Source organism: Ambystoma mexicanum, chromosome 3q (assembly GCF_040938575.1).
Source record: "Ambystoma mexicanum isolate Mex_15411 chromosome 3q, UKY_AmexF1_1, whole genome shotgun sequence".
NCBI classification, from domain to species: Eukaryota; Metazoa; Chordata; class Amphibia; order Caudata; family Ambystomatidae; genus Ambystoma; species Ambystoma mexicanum.
Window position 1 is genome coordinate 1,087,903,918 of NC_090926.1, and position 18,882 is coordinate 1,087,922,799.

At 45.9% G+C, this 18,882-nt stretch overlaps 1 protein-coding gene across 1 annotated transcript in view; it reads right to left on the reverse strand.

Annotated features, from left to right (window-relative positions):
* LOC138447628 (uncharacterized) overlaps positions 1-18,882 on the reverse strand; it is a 1,020,308-nt gene that overhangs the window by 264,349 nt on the left and 737,077 nt on the right. Inside the window, exon 14 of the mRNA XM_069603826.1 lies at positions 2,635-3,135. Coding sequence (XP_069459927.1) covers positions 2,635-3,135 — 501 coding nt within the window. The remainder of the gene's footprint in view (positions 1-2,634; positions 3,136-18,882) is intronic.

Genomic DNA, 18,882 nt, shown 5'->3' on the forward strand with positions numbered 1-18,882 from the left:
GATTTATAATCCACCGAAAAACATGCTATATGTCAAACTGAAACAATTACTGAGTGAATCACACATTAAATCGCTCAACACCTATTTGCTCAAATTAACCAAAATTCTATTGCTCATTAATGAAACTCCATCATCTATGAGCATGTGATTACCAAGCCAAAAACTTAAATTTCAAAGATTCTTCTGGTGTATAATGTTGGATGAAATGGGCAAATATTCCTCCTTTAAAGAATACAATGGAGTTCGCGGCAGATGGGGATTTCGATTAAAATATCTCTTACAGTTCCCTTCTGCTTGCTCAAGGAAAATCTACATGCGATTTCGTCTCAAACAATTTCACACACGTGAACGATCTAAACACTGGACTGATTATCCAAACAGTATCATCGACACTAGTTGCCGCTACTGTAGAAATTGCACAGTGCCAGAAACCTTGAAACATCTAGTGATTAATTGCCCATTCTTTGAAGGCCTTCGAATCCAACTCCTCGAGCACTTTTACTCGAACTCTGTGACCGTAAAAGAACTCTTATGGAAGCGCTGTATGGAAGGTTTTAGTCAGAATCTTACACTCCGTATGACTAACTTGCTGGCAATTATAGAGTCTAAGTTGGCAGAAGATCTGTTGGCCGAATAAAATTGAGCAAATCCCTACATTTAGACCTTGTATTTGGGCAGGAATGAGTATTCAATGTAATACATATTAATTGCTATGCTATGAGTTCATGATATGAATACTATGTACCGAATTCTAAACTTGTACTGTGAATGTCATATGGATGACGTCTCTCGATATCTTTTGACTGTGTTTATGTTTTTGTCTAATTGAAATGTACTTATTTTGTACAAGTTTTAGTGACTAAATGGAAATTTGGTATTCCCATCATTTGCTAACTCAATATGATGTTTTTAATGTTTCCTTTACTACTTATATTTCTTTAGGGAATGTATTTTTCTTCTTAAATGTTATTGTAAATGTTATTTCTTAATTACTGTTTTTTGCAAATCTTTTAATGTTTAATTGCACTGTTTTGTAAAGGTTTTTACTTTAATAAACCAAATACAAAAAAATATATATATATATGTGATTTTGCATACTAAATGCACATAAGTTTTGCACTTCGCAATGATAATGTCTACAATGTCACAGAGGGGACCTGTTTGCAAACAGTCCAACTCAGTGCATATGAAGCTTTGGAGCAAAATGACCTCCGCAGGGAGAAATGTTAGGGAGACCAGCACAACGATCTGTCTAGTGTGCACACTAGCTAAACTCACTTAGGAGGCATGTTCCTGAAAGCGCTACATGGAGGGGACTGCCTTTGTTTGTACTTTTGTCGAATAAGTTTCACTCCATACAATTTTCCTCTGTTCCAGCATGTATTCGTTACACTTACACTAACATAAAGGTGGAAATGCCTCTTTCAATTAACGATCGTCGGAGGCACTTATCAGGTGGTAATTATGACATGAGAGGTTATTCACCACGCGCTTAATACCTAAGCGCGAATCCGGGTATCAAACCTGTGTTGTCTGTGTGATGTTGCTTCCAAGGCGAGCACGTTGCCCCTAAGCTATACCCCAAAGACTATTGCAGGCATGTTCCACAGGAATCCAATGCATTACCTCCAGTGTGAAATATTTGCCACGAGGTACAGCTGGTGGATGCCCATCCTGCTGCCCAACTCTGCCAGGCAAATTTAGGAAAGTCCTGTGGATCAATAAACATGGTGTTTTTTTTCCCAATCAGCGGGACTTAGACCAAGACCCCTACTGAGCTACCTCACAGAGTTAGTATAGCTCGGGTGGCCTGTTGCTTTGAACGTGGTTATTTAAGTTTCAGTTGCAGTCAAAGATAACGGGCAGTGACCTGGGAAGGAATGTGAGGGTATTTGTAGTTTAAAACGTAAATTGCACAGAGGGTATCCCTTCTACTTGCACCTAACTTAAGGTAGCACGAGCACACAGAGGTGAAGGTCCTCATCCGGTTGCAGTTGGGATCTTGTGGGTGCAGACAGCGTAGAAGTTTTGGTGTTCCACAACAAGAAGCAGTAAAGTCTAACATTAAAAAACCAAAACGGGCTGGCAGGACAGATACAGTTATGACTCCATTCTATGGGTTATTTCATAAAATCATCACCTTTCAGCATGAATATGCACATTTTCCAGGTGCACCTGTTGGGTGGGGGAGAAGGGACAGTTGTTATGCTTTGACTGGAGTATTCACCCAATCTGGGTGTGCCTGACTTTGTCATGTAAAGGTCAGGCACACATCTGATTGGATGAATAATTTACAGGATGTAAACAGGCTGCATATCTACTTTGCATCTTTATGAAACCGAAATCCTATATACATAGGAGCAGTTGTTTAAAAGTTGACGTTGCACACTTTCTGCCAAAGTAAAAAAGGCTAGTAAGTGTTCCCGTAGGCACTTCCTAATATTGTGTCCATAGCATTCAGTAAGTGTGAAGGAATGTTCAATGACGGGTTTGTGGTGTGTACCTGGGGGAAGTTGTGATTTAACCCATTACGGGATCTGATTTCTAACATCAGTGTGGCACATGTACACTACGCTGATCAGACTCAGTAATTACATACTTCAGAAAATTGAATAGGAAACTGTACAACCCTACCTGATGAACTGTCAACTCTCTTCAGCTTTTTTTTCTTCTTGGTGACCTCAAGCTCAGCTTCCATTTTGGAATAGTCCACTTCAGCCATCTCCCCGTTGATCGCGATGTTCACGCTCACATTAGTACCAGAGTTGCAGACATGTTTGCCATAATGCTTCTCTAGGAGGCAGGTGGTTATAGCATCAAACGTATAAAAGGTTCCTTGCATCCTGTACATCCAATGTACATGAGAACTTGATTTGATGGCCTTATAGAGGTCTTGAGAAAGATCCATCAAGAGTCGCTGAATCTCTGCCATGCTCTCCATAACATCTGACTTGCGGCCTTGCAGTCGGATCTTACTCTGAGCCTTGTCCATGGTGGTGAGGACTCTGTGAGATTTTCCCCATCCTAGAATCTTTTCTTCATCCACCCGTTGCAAGTTGGCGATCAGAGGGTTTTGGATGTCCTGCTCCTGCCAGTTCTTGAACAAATTATCACTGCTTATTTTCTTACCAGGCTCTGCAAAGGAGAACAGGTATGTTAGAAAAGCCAGCTCCAAAGTTTGACTGTATCGAAGCATACAACCTGATTACTTAACGGTGAACATAAAAGCTAAGCACTGTGTAAACCAAACTGGCAATGCCACCCTTATGCTACATAGATTGTGATCAATTGATTGTGGTATTAATCTGTGATATTTTATGTTATAATCCGTTAAGGTTAAAATGAAGTAAAAATATATTGGTAACACATGTGAGTTATTTAAGTGAAGAGAGTAGTAAATGGGGTGAGTTTGCTTGCAATGGGACGTCATGGGTTTGTTTCCAAGCATCCCCTGACTTAGTTCTTATTGGCGATGCCAAATCACATAGCATGCCAATCATATAGTCATCATCACTCCACCAAGCTGTAGATACAGAGGTCACAATGAATATGTTGCTCATGTTGCCCTATGGCATCTTCTTCCCTTGCTAGCTTACAAGTCACCAATTGCAAGGTGGCACACCGACCCACTGATCTCAAAACATCAGTGCAGTGCCAACCTGTCTTGCTGGTTAGGCTATTGTCCTCTGCCACTCTATGTTTGCTGCTGCGGCCACGTTGATGATTGTTTTCATGTAAATACTCTGCTCTCTGAGGTGATAAATTTGACAGGCTCTTGAAGTAGCACCTCTTTCTCATTGTCAACCCTGGGCTGAAAGTCACAACAGAGTGCTGCTTTCTGCCTGCATCCTACTCAGTTCGGGGTGGCTTACGACGTCCCAGGCTAGGGGTGGTGCTGCCTCTGGCCTGCTTCCTCCAAATGTAGATGTTATGCGGTGCAGAGATGTTTCGGTCTCCATGGTAATGTTGACAACAAAGCACCACTGTAACATAGAGCCCCACGTAAGCACACAACCATGGGACAGGTGAAAGAAAAAAAAGGCAAAAACAGCCAAACGTTTGACACATTTCGGGTAAACAAAACCTGGTGGGAAACTGCACTAAATGAAGATGAGACCTTTTTGGCATTTTGAAGAATTGTTGGGCACTTTTGTGTTGCTGAAGATTGGCCTCTTGTCTTAAATTGGCTCTGTTGGATTCTTCAGATATTTTATTCGCTCCTGCTGAAGGGAAGGTTTTCCTGAAAAGCATGGAGCATTGGTTTCAATAAATGTGAGGATTGAATTACTACCCTGAAGTTCTTTTTGTAATTCCTTCAGCAACTCTAAAGATTTACCGTTTTCTCCAGGAGATTTGAAAAGACATTGGGCCTGATTCATGGAGGTGTGTTATAATGGCGCAATCCTATAGGAAAACGCTCCATGAATCAGGCCCATTACCTTAAGCTGGCAGTGCATCCAGCCCAAAGGAGTGCAAGGGATAGGGCTATCCATTCTCTTGCGATAATATTAGTTTCCAATCACGAGAAAGACCAACGCCTATATGCATAGCGACCGCCAATGCTGCTAGAATCCTCCAAGGGGTGATCCTAACGCCCTTTAAAACTCACCTAAGCCAACACCAAATCGTCTGTCATTGAGAAAGCTGCCGGCAGGAAGACTGCTGATCCTGGGAGTCAAGGGTGTACTGGGAAACAAAAGAGGCCCTGGAAATAATGACTGAAGTGGCCCCAAACTACACATTTCCACAAGCCCACCTCCCACATCTTTTCCTATGAAAAAATCTGGAAATAAAATAGGTCAACACACAAAAGAGGACCAGAGTGCAAATGCCTCTCGGAAATCTAGAGGCCAGCCAACCCCTGCTGGGAGTAAGGCTTAGAGGAGGAGTTTGTAGAGAAGATCCTGGTGTGTGTAGCAAGCGGAGAGTAACAATGTTTGTAGAGAGCTTTATTGAAGTTTGGAAACTTAGAAGTGACATATTAAAGAGAAGGATTGTTCAGAGGTCTCAAAGAGGATGTTTTTGGGAAGCAGACTCACATGTGAAGAAAGATACAGAACTGGAATGCGATAAGAAAAGTTCCTTGTTGTTTTGACAGGCAGAAACAGATTTTTGTTAGAAAGAAATTTGAGACAGGAGAGAGTTCGACAGGAGGACTTTGAACCCAGACGGAGGGCCATATCATCTGGAAAGAGAATGCAACAGTACATGAGGGGGAGCATATTATAAGGGAGGCAGAACATGTTTGTTGTGAAGAAAAGGAAAATATTAGCTACATTCTAGACATTATTGAAGCGAGGGGAGAAGCAGATACTAGTGGGAAAAGATACAAGTGAGAGCTCAAAAGAGAGGCGGATACTATTTGGGAGAAAGAGAGACAGAACATTGGAACAAAAGAGAGCTACCGTGAGAAGAGGGACGAGGGTGAATGTAAGTTGGCTGACAGTTGAGGGTTAGAAGACAGGTACCATTACGAGAGGCACAGAAGGGTTAATAGGAAGAGATGGCGAGCGGTGGATCGGAGCAGTCAGTGGGACAGACTGTTTTCCGCGACAGGTCCAGAGCTGAAAGCGTGGCTCTATTAACAGCACCTAACTATAGTGCAGAGCAGATCGGGTAGGCTGTGTGCCATTGCAGATCCCAAGACAAAGCATAAGATGTCGTCTCATTATCAGCGTCCACCTGCAGAGTAGAGCGATGCAGTCAGCAAAGGGGGCTGAGCACACAGTGTCTTTATTTTATTTTTGATTAATAATGCAATTGAATGGCAGGAGCGAATACGTTCCCAAAAAGCAGGTGTGTTAAGGAAACGCTTCTCAGCGACATAATCTATGAAAAATATGATTCTCAATTCTTCTAAGTGACAACAGCCAATAAAAAGATGTTGTAGGGATTCATTGCGCAGTTTGCAACCTCTACACAGTGGGCTATTATAACTTGCCCTCTAACGTGCAGAATCTCCCATCTGTGTATTCGAGTCAGTGTTATCTTCATCAACGATGTCATGAACCTTGCGTCAGGACATTGCATTAAATACCTAGCGAGAACATTTCCCCTCCTCTGCTCTACGCACCTAGCGAGAACATTTCTCCTCCTCTGCTCTACGCACCTAGCGAGAACATTTCCCCTCCTCTGCTCTACGCACCTAGCGAGAACATTTCCCCTCCTCTGCTCTACGCACCTAGCGAGAACATTTCCCCTCCTCTGCTCTACGCACCTAGCGAGAACATTTCCCCTCCTCTGCTCTACGCACCTAGCGAGAACATTTCTCCTCCTCTGCTCTACGCACCTAGCGAGAACATTTCTCCTCCTCTGCTCTACGCACCTAGCGAGAACATTACTCCTCCTCTGCTCTACGCACCTAGCGAGAACATTTCCCCTCCTCTGCTCTACGCACCTAGCGAGAACATTTCCCCTCCTCTGCTCTACGCACCTAGCGAGAACATTTCCCCTCCTCTGCTCTACGCACCTAGCGAGAACATTTCCCCTCCTCTGCTCTACGCACCTAGCGAGAACATTTCCCCTCCTCTGCTCTACGCACCTAGCGAGAACATTTCCCCTCCTCTGCTCTACGCACCTAGCGAGAACATTTCCCCTCCTCTGCTCCTCCTCTGCTCTACGCACCTAGCGAGAACATTTCTCCTCCTCTGCTCTACGCACCTAGCGAGAACATTTCTCCTCCTCTGCTCTACGCACCTAGCGAGAACATTTCCCCTCCTCTGCTCTACGCACCTAGCGAGAACATTTCCCCTCCTCTGCTCTACGCACCTAGCGAGAACATTTCTCCTCCTCTGCTCTACGCACCTAGCGAGAACATTTCCCCTCCTCTGCTCTACGCACCTAGCGAGAACATTTCTCCTCCTCTGCTCTACTCACATAGCGAGAACATTTCCCCTCCTCTGCTCTACGCACCTAGCGAGAACATTTCCCCTCCTCTGCTCTACGCACCTAGCGAGAACATTTCCCCTCCTCTGCTCTACGCACCTAGCGAGAACATTTCCCCTCCTCTGCTCTACGCACCTAGCGAGAACATTTCCCCTCCTCTGCTCTACTCACATAGCGAGAACATTTCTCCTCCTCTGCTCTACGCTGAGGTCACTCAAAAATCTAAATGAGGATCTCTTCTCACATGTCTGGAACCAAAATCGTTTCCTATTTATGAGGACATAGTGGCCTTCTGTTGCAGTTTGTTTTCCTCGAAAATGTTATTACAGATATCTACAAAGGTTTTCCTGCCCATCAGCTTTAACTTCGACAGATGCCTATATATTAAAGAGTGCTTCCTATCTTCATTTCTATGACTACTCTAACAGTGTAATGTAGAAGTGGTTCCCTGTAATATGACGCGATGTACCTTTCCTGCGCACATAGTCCTCACTGTACTCTTACCACTTGCACATGTCACTTTGAATGTACTCTGGATGTAGCTTTCCGTAACAAGAGGCGAGTTTTTCCTAGACTTTATATTCTGCACTTATCATGTCATTGTATGTATTCTGGAAGTAAATCCCCTTAACAAGAGGCAAGACTAACCTAGACTGCATACTGCATACCTGCCAGGTCCTTTCCTGGCCTGTAACCACTGTAAGCGCAAATTCTTAAATTAAAGCGCCTAGATGCCTTGGGGCTTTGTGCGCTATATAAATGTCAAATAAATAAACATAAATAAATAAATACAAAGATCTTGGATTCGCCATTCTAAGCTTCATGTACAGTCTAAGCATGTTCAAATTTCTCAAACAGGCAGTGTAAAGCCCAACTCAAACCGTAGACAGGTAATGGGTACGCAAATAGGGAGATGAAGGACCTTCCTCCATATGAAACCCTCTAAGTAGGGTAGTCATAGTCTTCACTCAGGTTCAGTATTTCACAACCATAAAGGAGGGCAGGTACTGCCTTTTGATTATAGAAAGAGAGCAAGGGTTGCAGAGTAAATCGGCAATACCTTTTAAAGACTTAGGACATTTGGACCCTCGACTGTATTGCTTTCTCCTGTATGGAGTTTACCCATGTCACTTTAAGTGAAGATCTAGCAAGAATGAATCCTAGATATTTCATCGTTTGCTCCACCAACAGGGGTTTCCCTTCCATCCACCAGGTGGGTCTTGGGGGTCTGCTCTTAGATCCCCCAAAACTCATGAAAGAGTTTACTTTCAAGCCATTCAATACCTTGTACTTGACAGCAAAGCTTGTAGGCCCAGGTGGGTTCTGTCTAGTAACAGACTATCATTGGTATAGTTCAACCAGAAACATTCCTCACCATCGACATGTGGTGCAATGATGGATGCTGGTGCCAGGCAGGGGGCCAATACGCACCCCTGCCTTAAACCTCTTGCAGTTGGAATCATGGCATTGTGTGTCTAGCCGCACTTGGGTGGCTGTATTTATTTATTTATTGTTTGCTTGTTAGGCACTTAAACAATACGAATATACTGTTTCAAAGCACCCACAGGGCAGGGAGGGAGAGTGGGAAATACAATTACAACACAATATTAAGTGCAGAGGGGGAAGAGGGGAAGGAACAAACCTAGTATGCCTTGTTAGTATTCAGAACGTGCAAGTGCAGAAAGGAAGAAGGGGTAAGTGCTGGGGTGTCCAAGCTCGAGGGTGAGCCATGGACAAAGTGCTAGGAATGTTGAGTGCTACACGGCCTGGGCCGCGGGAGGTGTAAGTGAGAGTCTCCAGGGCAGAGGGTGTGCAGATGCAAAGTGCTGTGGATAGACAGAAGCTGGGTTGAATTGGTGTGGGAGGTCAAGGCCCCGAAGATGCATAAAGGCCAAGGACATCAATAGAGCACCTGTGAGATTAGCAGAGGAGAGAAGGAGGGAACGAGGAGGAAAAGAGGAAAGTCTTAATGAGCTTCCAGAATTTGAGAAGATCCTGCTCAAGGTGCAGGGAAAGGGGGAAGCTATTCCAAAGGAGGGAGCCTGCAGAGAAAAGAGAGCGACCCTCTGCCCTCTGTTTAGCAAAGCGCGTTGCACACAAGGTGTTGGTGCCAGAGGAGCGAAGTGGTCTAAAGGGAGAGTATTTAGTGAGATAAAGTTGAGAATAGTGTGCTGCCCGGGCCCAGACAGCCTTGTTGATGATGCAGAGGGATTTGATTTAATCCGTACAGCAACCGGGAGCCAGTGAAGACTTTTTATTGCGGAGACATGCGATCCCTGGGCTTAAAGCGAAGGATAAGTCTTGCTGATCTATTCTCGATAATCTGAAGAGGTTCTAGAGTGGAAGAAGGCAGATTCGGGAGAAGGCTGTTACAGTAGTCAAGTCTAGAGAGAACCAGGGCTTGAGTCACATTGAGCCTCTGAGAGAAAGTGAGAAAAGGTAGAATTCCTTTGAGAAGGAAAAGCTGGTAGTTGGACTTCTTGGCAATGTCCTGAGTTTGAGGGAGGAAGGAGAGAGAGGAGTCGAAAATGACTCCAAGATTACTGGCTTCATTTGAAGGTGTAGGGGGAGAGCCCAAGGAGGAAAGCCAGAGTGAGGGGAAGAATGATGGAGCAGGGGTCCCAAAGGGGAGGATCTCAGTTTTACAGGCGTTGAGGCAGACATCATTGGAGGTGCACCAGGACTGGATGGCAGATAGGCAGTCAAGGATGATGGAGGGTGAAAGAGGGTCAGCAGGGAGTCTGAAGAAGAGCTGTGTGTCATCTGTGTAACAATTACTGTGAATATGGACAATTACTGTGAATATGGACAATAATATCTAGAAGATGTCTCTGGAACTTCCACCGACTGAGTTTCTGCCACACAATATTCCTGTCCACAAGATCAAAAGGTCAGGCTATGATCAGCCATTGCTACATAGATGGGGTCAGCATTCTTTTGTCCGGCTTGCTTTCGTAAGGTGTTTATGACTAGTCCATTGGCATCAGTGCCTATCCCCCTTCAGAAAACTGTCTGGAATTTTGACTGAATATCGATCAATTCCATCCACTTCTCTATTTTCTGCAATACACAGACAGAGAAGATTTTACTCTCAATGTCAAGTAGCGTGATAGGGCAATAACTTGATGGACTCGACCTGGCCCCTTTTTCATAGATCGGGACTATATTAGACAGGTTGCAAGAACTTAGAAGCATTTTTAATAAGATGTTTTCAAAGAGCACGAAAAGCGTTAATTCCCATGATCGGCCTTGAGTACCATGTTATTCAGACCATTAGGGCCTGGTGTTCGTGTGTTCGCAGACCATTTAATTATCTTATACATTTGCACTATGGATATATTAACTGTGAAGGCATCATGAAGTACGACACAGACAACCAGGGGCGTTGCTAGGGGGGGCTAAAGGGGCTATAGCCCCTGATCTTTTGGTTGTAGCCCCGGATAGAATCTCAGGAGCTACAGCCAAAAGACTAGCTAGCCCCGAGTCCCAACAGTTCCGACATCAGCGCAGCCCCGGGTCCTTTCCAGACCTAGCAACTCCCCTGCAGACAACAGACTTCAAGTTTAAACAAAAGGCATTAATCTAACTGAAATGTCAGGATGGTTGAAGGCCTAACTTGCCCTATGCTAAGGTGGGATTTCCATATCGAAACAAAACTAAGGAAAGTCTGTGTCAAAGAGTTCAACTTAAAAGTCTGTCCATGTGCAAAACCTATCTTTTCCCTCACTACTGAACCTGTGTAGAGATGTCAAAGTCAAAAGAAACAGTGTTTAACTGAAAGTTCTGAGCTTCTTCCAGCTCACAGCTTTCTTTCAGCTCCCCTTCCCAAGCATATGAAAGTTCCATCAAAGAAAAGTCTCAAAGGTTACCTTCTCCAGTTCAAGCTGATATAGTTCACAACCAATCCTTGGGGTTCCCTTCCCCAAGTTTTAAATTAGACAATCCAAAACAAAAGGGGTCTCAGGATTCTCTTCCCCAAGACTACACTTGCTTTCGTCTTTTCAAAAGTGTTGCAGTGGTTTTGTTGAACTTGTTTCGTGGTGTCCTTAGCTTTCACCATTCAGGTTCCACTGGTCTAGGCGATGTTGCCAGACCACACAGTCCACCCATCACAGGGCGTGCAACCAGGGTCCCTGGGCTCTCATTGGGCTTGTTCCAGGGCTCCCCAGCCCCACACACACTCAAGATCCTTGGCACTGGCTCCTGTGTGCCAAGTTACTTTCACTTGACTTTTCTGTACTGGCCTCCTGTCTTTAGGATACAATGTTATATTCTGTTGGCTTCTTGATAGCCTCGTGTCCCTGCCGCCATGTTAATGTTAAAGGTTTTTATACCGCGCACCAATGCCACTCAAGGCGCTCAGGCAGATCAGCAATGCAAGGAGGGAGGGTGGTTAGTAGTGTTGAGCGGGAAAAAGACCTAAAGAGCTGTGATGTGCTGTTGGCAGCTTCAGTTCGGAAACACTGTTCACTGAGCAAATATGTGATTTTCTGAAGTTGGCCACCATGTGCAATATTGTTTGTGGTTTGTTTTGTTGTTGTGGTGTTGTGAAGTACGTGAGGAGTGTGGTGCTGTAGAGGTCTGATTGTGTTAGGTCCAGAGTTTGAGAGGTGTATGCAGAGGAGTGAATTTATTAGTACAGATTGTTGGTGAAAATCCTGGAGATTCATCCAAGTGCTCCACACCTCCCATCTCAGAAATCCACCCAAGCGGACCACATCTCGCACCCGAGGGATCCTTCCAAATTCGCCAGACCCGCCCCTCCTCAAAATACACCCAAGTGCACCACTTCCACACCCCAGGAATCAATCCGAGTGCATTCAACCTCCCCTTGAAAATCCATCCAAGTGCATAACATCTCCCAGCCCTGAAACTCACCCAACTGCGCCACATCTCCCACCCCTGAAATCCATCCAAGTGCGTTACACCCCCCTGAAAATCAATCTAGGTGGATCACATTTCCTACCCCCGCAATCTATTAAAGTACATCACAATTCCCAGCCCTGATTTCTGTCTAAGTGTGTCACATTTCCTAATCATGAAATTCATCTAACAGCGTCAGATGTGGCAGTCGCGATCTTTGTCTCCCCCTAGTTGCCCTTTCTGGGTTTTACCTTTATTGTCCCCTCAGCGGTCATGATTCCTATGCCTCACCATAATTCGTTGAGCTGTCTGATTTCTTATTACCAGCCCTATTTCAAGCTAGGTGATGTGTTCACTGACCTAAGTGGAATCCGCAGGTAACGGTTAGTCGCTTACTCGATACCTTACAGGCGTTGTCTATTATCTATTGGGGAGGGTCAGGTGCATTACTCTTGTTCACTTGTTGGCCCTCACTGGGGGTATGCCTAGGCTGAGAGTCTGTCTTCCCTGATTATCCCTCCCCCAGTTTTCCTTGAGCCTACTTCTCTGGCCTGAACGTATCGGGCCTACCAGCTTCTCCTGTTTCTTAGTAGTTCCTTTTAAGGGGGTGGGGGAAGGAGGCATCTCTGTTTAAGGCCACAGTGTTACTTACCCACATCTCACACAATCCTCCTAAGTGTGAGATATGGCCAAGTAGCACAGTTGGTCGAGGATCAAATAGGGCTAGAACACAATTTGCCTAAGTCAGAGATATGGCTAAGTAGCTCAATTCGCCTAAATGTAGTAACTCATAGCTCTGGGACATCTGGATAGAGGGAGAATGGCCTAAGAAAGAGGGCACAACAGTAACTGCACAACAGTAAATGTAGTAACACCTAGATCTTGCACACCTGGATGGAGGGAAATGGCCTAAAATGGAGGCACAACAATAAATGCAGTAAAATCAGCTTTGGCACACCTGGATAGAGGGAGAATGGCCTAAAGTGGGGGCACAACAGTAAATGCAGTAAGACCTAGCTTTGGGACTCCTGGATAGAGGGAGAATGGCCTAAGAAAGGGGACACAACAGTAAAATGCACAACAGTACATTTATTTATTTATTTATAACACGCCAGCAGCCCGCAGGCATCTGGGCGCACACAGACACATACGGATGGCTTAAGAGGAATACAAAAAAACAGTCAACTGGGAAAGAACCAGAAAATAATGCTGCAGGACCTTAAAGGATGGATCAGAACAATCCCTGGAAAAGAACAGTTGAAGATTAATTAGTCAAAGTCTTCAACCTTTTTTTAAAAGCAGTTAGGTCCATTCCAACTGTAGATCCGAGGGTAATAGATTCCAAGCAGATGCCGTTAAGGCTGAGAAAGAGCGCCCACTTCCTCTAACTCGTTTGTTTCATGTGATTACCAAAACTCCACAATTACTTGAGCGAAGAGATCTCGGAGGGTTATACACTTTTAAACGATCTTTAAGGTACACAGGTGCATCCCCATAGATATATTTATGGGCCAGGGTGTGAGACTTGAAGCATATTCTGCCTTTGACCGCCAACCAATGAAGGTTCCTCCTGGCACCCGAGACATGGCCTTTCCGTGGAATGTCGCAACAGTATGGACTGCTTCATTCTGAAGGATTTGGAGTCTACTTACGCAGTTCTTATTGGCTCCAATCAAAAGCGCATTGCAGTAGTGTAAGCGGGCATGATGATGGCTCTAAGTTCTTGCAATATTTGAATTTTAAGAAGGGTTTATGTGTCCGCAGCACTCTAAGAAGGTATTGAGAGTTGGACACAATTCCGTCTACGTTTGCTTCCGCCTCGAGACAGGTTTCCAAGAAGACTACTAAGGTTTTCACTTTTTTTTGTTGCAACTTTTATGCATTTCCCTTCTATTGCCATACTGGCATATTCTGGAGAAAGTTTGACTCTTGCATGTATAGAGCCAAGAATCATTGGCTCTGTTTTTTGGCTGTTCAGAAGCCCATGCAAATGTTTTAACCTAACAGAATCTTTACTGTAGTCCCCATTCAGCTACATAAGGAGCTGAGTGTCATCGGCATAGTTCATAAAAGGGATTCCCTTAGAAGTTAGTAGATCGCAAAGAGGTTTGATATACAAATTGAACAGGGTGGGGGACAAACAGGTCCCCTGAGGGACACCGCATTGGATTAGTTCTGGTTCTGAGCTAGCTGTTCCCCAGCATACACTGGACCGTCTGATTTTCAAAAAAGAGCAGATCCAGTCTGTGGCATCAGCTGAGCAGTTTCCCAGGGTGGCTAATGATTAGAAAAGGCATTTATGGTCGAGAAAATCAAAAGCGGCTGACGGGTCCAGTAAAACCAACAGCCCCAAGCCACTAAATGTAGTAACATCTAGATCTGGCACACCTGCATATAGGGAGAATTGCCTTAAACGGGGACACAACAGTAAATACACAACAGTAAATGCAGTAAGACCAGCTTTGGCACACCTGGATAGAGGGAAAATGGCCTAAAATGGGGGCGCAACAGTAAATGCATTAAGACCTAGCTTTGGCACACCTGGATAGAAGGAGACTGGCCTTAAATGGGGGCACAGCAGTAAATAAAGAACAGTAAATGCAGTAAGAACTAGCTTTGGTACACCTGGATAGAGGGGGAATGGCCTAAAATGGGGGCACATAAGTAAATGCAGTAACATTTAAAACATAATGGGAGAATGGCCTTAAATGGGGGCACAACAGTAAATACACAACAGTAAATGCAGTAAGACCTAGCTTTGGCACACCCAGATAGAAGGACACTGGCCCTAAATGGGGGTACACCAGTAAATGCAGTAACGCTTAAACAATAATGGGAGAATGGCCTTAAATGGGGGCACAACAGTAAATACACAACATTAAATGCAGTAAGACCTAGCTTTGGCACACCCAGATAGAAGGAGATTGGCCTTAAATGGGGATACACCTGTAAATGCAGTTACACTTAAACAATAATGGGAGAATGGCCTTAAATGGGGGCACAACAGTAAATACACAACAGTAAATGCAGTAAGACCTAGCTTTGGCACACCCAGATAGAAGGACACTGGCCCTAAATGGGGCTACACCTGTAAATGCAGTTACACTTAAACAATAATGGGAGAATGGCCTTAAATGGGGGCACAACAGTAAATACACAACATTAAATGCAGTAAGACCTAGCTTTGGCACACCCAGATAGAAGGAGATTGGCCTTAAATGGGGATACACCTGTAAATGCAGTTACACTTAAACAATAATGGGAGAATGGCCTTAAATGGGGGCACAACAGTAGATACACAACAGTAAATGCAGTAAGACCTAGCTTTGGCACACCCAGATAGAAGGACACTGGCCCTAAATGGGGGTACACCTGTAAATGCAGTTACACTTAAACAATAATGGGAGAATGGCCTTAAATGGGGGCACAACAGTAAATACACAACATTAAATGCAGTAAGACCTAGCTTTGGCACACCCAGATAGAAGGAGATTGGCCTTAAATGGGGATACACCTGTAAATGCAGTTACACTTAAACAATAATGGGAGAATGGCCTTAAATGGGGGCACAACAGTAGATACACAACAGTAAATGCAGTAAGACCTAGCTTTGGCACACCCAGATAGAAGGACACTGGCCCTAAATGGGGGCGCAACAGTAAATGCAGTAAGACCTAGCTTTGGCACCCCTGGATAGAGGGAAAATGGCCTAAAATGAGGGCACACATTAAATGAAGAAACACTTAAAAAATATGGTTTACAAAGCAATCAGGCTAAATGCAAGATACGATTACTATATAAACTTTGGCATGGCTGCATCAGACAACTAGCTAACACAGGCCAACACGGTCTGGAGGTGCTTCTTAAGGAGTAGCCCTTTGCCTCTGGCCCTTACCAGAGGGCTGCACGGGCAGAGCAGCCCTGGTGGACACTGTTAAGAGGCTACTCCATCTTAGGAGGACCAAATCAGGGGAAGGGGAGGCGGGCGTGGGTCGGAAACAGGGCAGGGCGGAGGTCGTCACAGACAACCAGGTACAGGAAAGGTGAACAAAGAAGGTGTAATGAAAGGAGAAAAAAGTCTGAGACACAGAAGAAAGGAGTGAAAATGGAGGCAGCGGCCTGGAAAGGGGGTGAAAGGAGAGAAAAAGCTGATAAAAAAGGGCAGTAAGGAGCGAAAATGGAGGCAGAAGCCTTGAAATGGGGTGAAAGGAGAGAAGAATCAATACAAAACGGCAGAAAGGAGCAACAATTGAGGCACAGTCCTGGAAAAGGGGTGAAAGGAGCGAGCAGAAATTGAGGTAGAGGCCTGAAAGGGGGCGAAAGCAGAGAAAAAGCAGAAGAAACGGCAGAAAGGAGTGAAAATGGTGGCAGAGGCCTGGAAACGGTGTGAAAGGAGAGAAAAAGCAGAAAAAAATGGCAGAAAGGAGCTGAAGTGGAGGCAGAGGCCTGAAAAGGAGTGAACAGAGTGAAAAATCAGAAAAATCAGCAGAAAGGAACGAACATGGAGCTAGAGGCCTGGAAAGGGAGTGAAAGGAGAGAAAAAGTGGCAGATTCCTGGAAACGAGGAATGGAGGATGAAAGCAGAGAGAAAAAACTGAAAGAACGGCAGAAAGAAGCAAAAATGGAGGCAGAGGCCTGGAGAGGGGGTGAAAGGAGAGAAGAAGCAGAAAAAAACAGCAGAAATGAGCGAAATTTGAGGCAGGTGCCTGGAAAGAGGGTGAAAGCAGAGAAAAAGCAGGAAAAAACAGCAGAAAGGAGCAGCAATGGAGGCAGAGGCCTGGAAAGAGGGTGAAAGGAGAGACAAAGCAGAAAAACACATCATAAATGAGCGAAAATGCAGGCAGAGGCCTGGAAAGGGTTGAAATGAGAGAAAAAAGCTGTTAAAAGGGGCAGACAGGGTCAGCCACCAGGGGGCGCACGGATGGGTTTGCTTTCCGTGTAGGCTCCCCGCAAGGGTCCTGAAAAGTGGATTGAGCCCCCACCACAAGACCCCCACCAGCCGAAATAATCACAGAATCGGGCGCCGGAGATGTCCGTGACGCACTGGGAGAAAATTTGGCTTCCAACGGAGCTTCCTTCACGGAGATACTTCCCTCTGCATATTCCGGCGCATGAAGTCAAAGAGGGCCTGCGAGTTCCTGCCGAACTCCTGAGCGACTACGCAGCTGTGATACGCGCAGGGCCAGGGCGCGCCCGGCGACGTGTGCCGCTTCCAGGGCCCCTTGAAGGTACTCTGTAAAGACGCGCTTAGCCCTATAAAGCCCACTTGAAGCGTCCACGGCCCCCGGGAGGTTGTGCACACCCCCACTCGTGGAATCGAAGGCCGTGGAAGAAGGCCGCCCGTCCTTTGGGTGCTTCCTGCACCGTCCCCACACGACCGTGAGGTGATTGCTGAAGGTGCTGCACTACAGGCGGCCTCCGCTGATGCTTACACTGCGGGGGCGCACTCCGGTCACGGTGGACGGAGACGCCCGCATTGAGACCATTGAGACTACGCGCTCCCGCGTAGTACGGAATCGCTCTTCCTCGCAATACCACAGTGCTGGCTCCCCTCAGCGCACTTGATTGAGTTGTCCAAGCAGCCAGCCTCACGGTATTCGAACCTCGAAGAGATGGGAGAAGCTATAATGCCACAGACACTATGCATTAGGGGGCACGAGTAGATCCCTCTTCGGCGAAAAAGGACTGAGGGTTGGGCCCCTGTTGGACAGGGTGTGTGCCCTCCTCTGATCCCATACATACCTCAAAGCTCACCAGATCTAAAAACAGCTCTTTGTGCACGAGGAATACCCAAGGTGGTCGTACCCTGACTGCGAACTGCTGTCCCTCTCCCTGGGGAACTACTCTCGGAGCCTTCTGTTGTGCTACGTTGCAGACAAGTCCCCACTAAAATAGGGCTAAACAAGTAACAAAAAAGAACCTTGTGGTGCTTGATTACACGTGAGACGCGGCTTGTCAAGGGAACTTGCCAAAGCACCTCACTCGAAGCCACGTCTGACCACCGTAGGACAAAAGCTCGCATGCACAAGCGCAACATCCTCGAATGACCATTCCGGCGTTATCGCCCTCCTACGTGCATTTGAGATCAATCGCCAATGGACCCTAAGAGCAAACTGGCGAGATACAAGTTCATACCAACCGCTGAACCTCCAAAGTCTTTCACTGAGTCCAGGACGTCGACAGCAGGGTCTGATGCAGCTGCGACCAAGGCGGACGTCGCTGATCTACTTACCGAGATGAGGGCCATGAGAGTGGACATTGGCAGCATAATAGATAAAATTACACAAAGGATGGACAAAATGGATGACAGGCTGGAACAGGTCGAGCATAATCAAACCTCCCTGAACACACTGGAGGCACAAATGGGCCACCGCATTGCAGAGATAGAACACAGAGAAGAGGAAATACGCCTCAAGGTTGATGATCTTGAAAACAGGGAGGGCTGTAACAACATACAGGTTTTTGGCGTTCCCGAGAGAGAGGGCGAAACCGAATTTGATCTAAAGCAAACCCTGCACGCTATCTGAAGCTCTTCTTCAAGGACGAATTGGTGGATGAACCCAAAATTGACCGTATTCATAGAGCTGGAGGCAGACCAGGAGGCCCGAGATCGGTGCTAGCTCATTTTCACAATTATGCTGACAGAGCACGAATCCTAGATAAGGCCAGAAACATCCCACAACTTTCATTGGATGACTCCAATATTTCACTTTACCAAGACTTATCATCACTCACGTTGGCACTGAGGAAGAAGTGCTCCCCAATCACGAAGATGCTAAAGGACAAAGGCATTAGATACCGATGGGGCTACCCGTTCTCCCTCACCTTTGAGTGGGAGGGCTCGTCAATGAAACGTGTCTCGGTAAAAGACATCGTTGACTGTATAGCGGACCTGATAGGTACCCAGGGGGAGGGCCCCTCCCTGGGTGAATCCAGAAGTGAGGAGGGCGAGTGGCGCACCAAGGGGCCGCGGCGGAGGAGGATTCAGGGATCCAGGAAATTCCGGAGGATGAACAATTCCCAGGACATGGAGCACTAATCTAGATCCCAGAGTGTCACATCAGGCTGCACGACGCATGGAAATGAGGGGGTGGATGGTATGGCTGAAGCTGGGATCTTGAGCGCCACCTGACA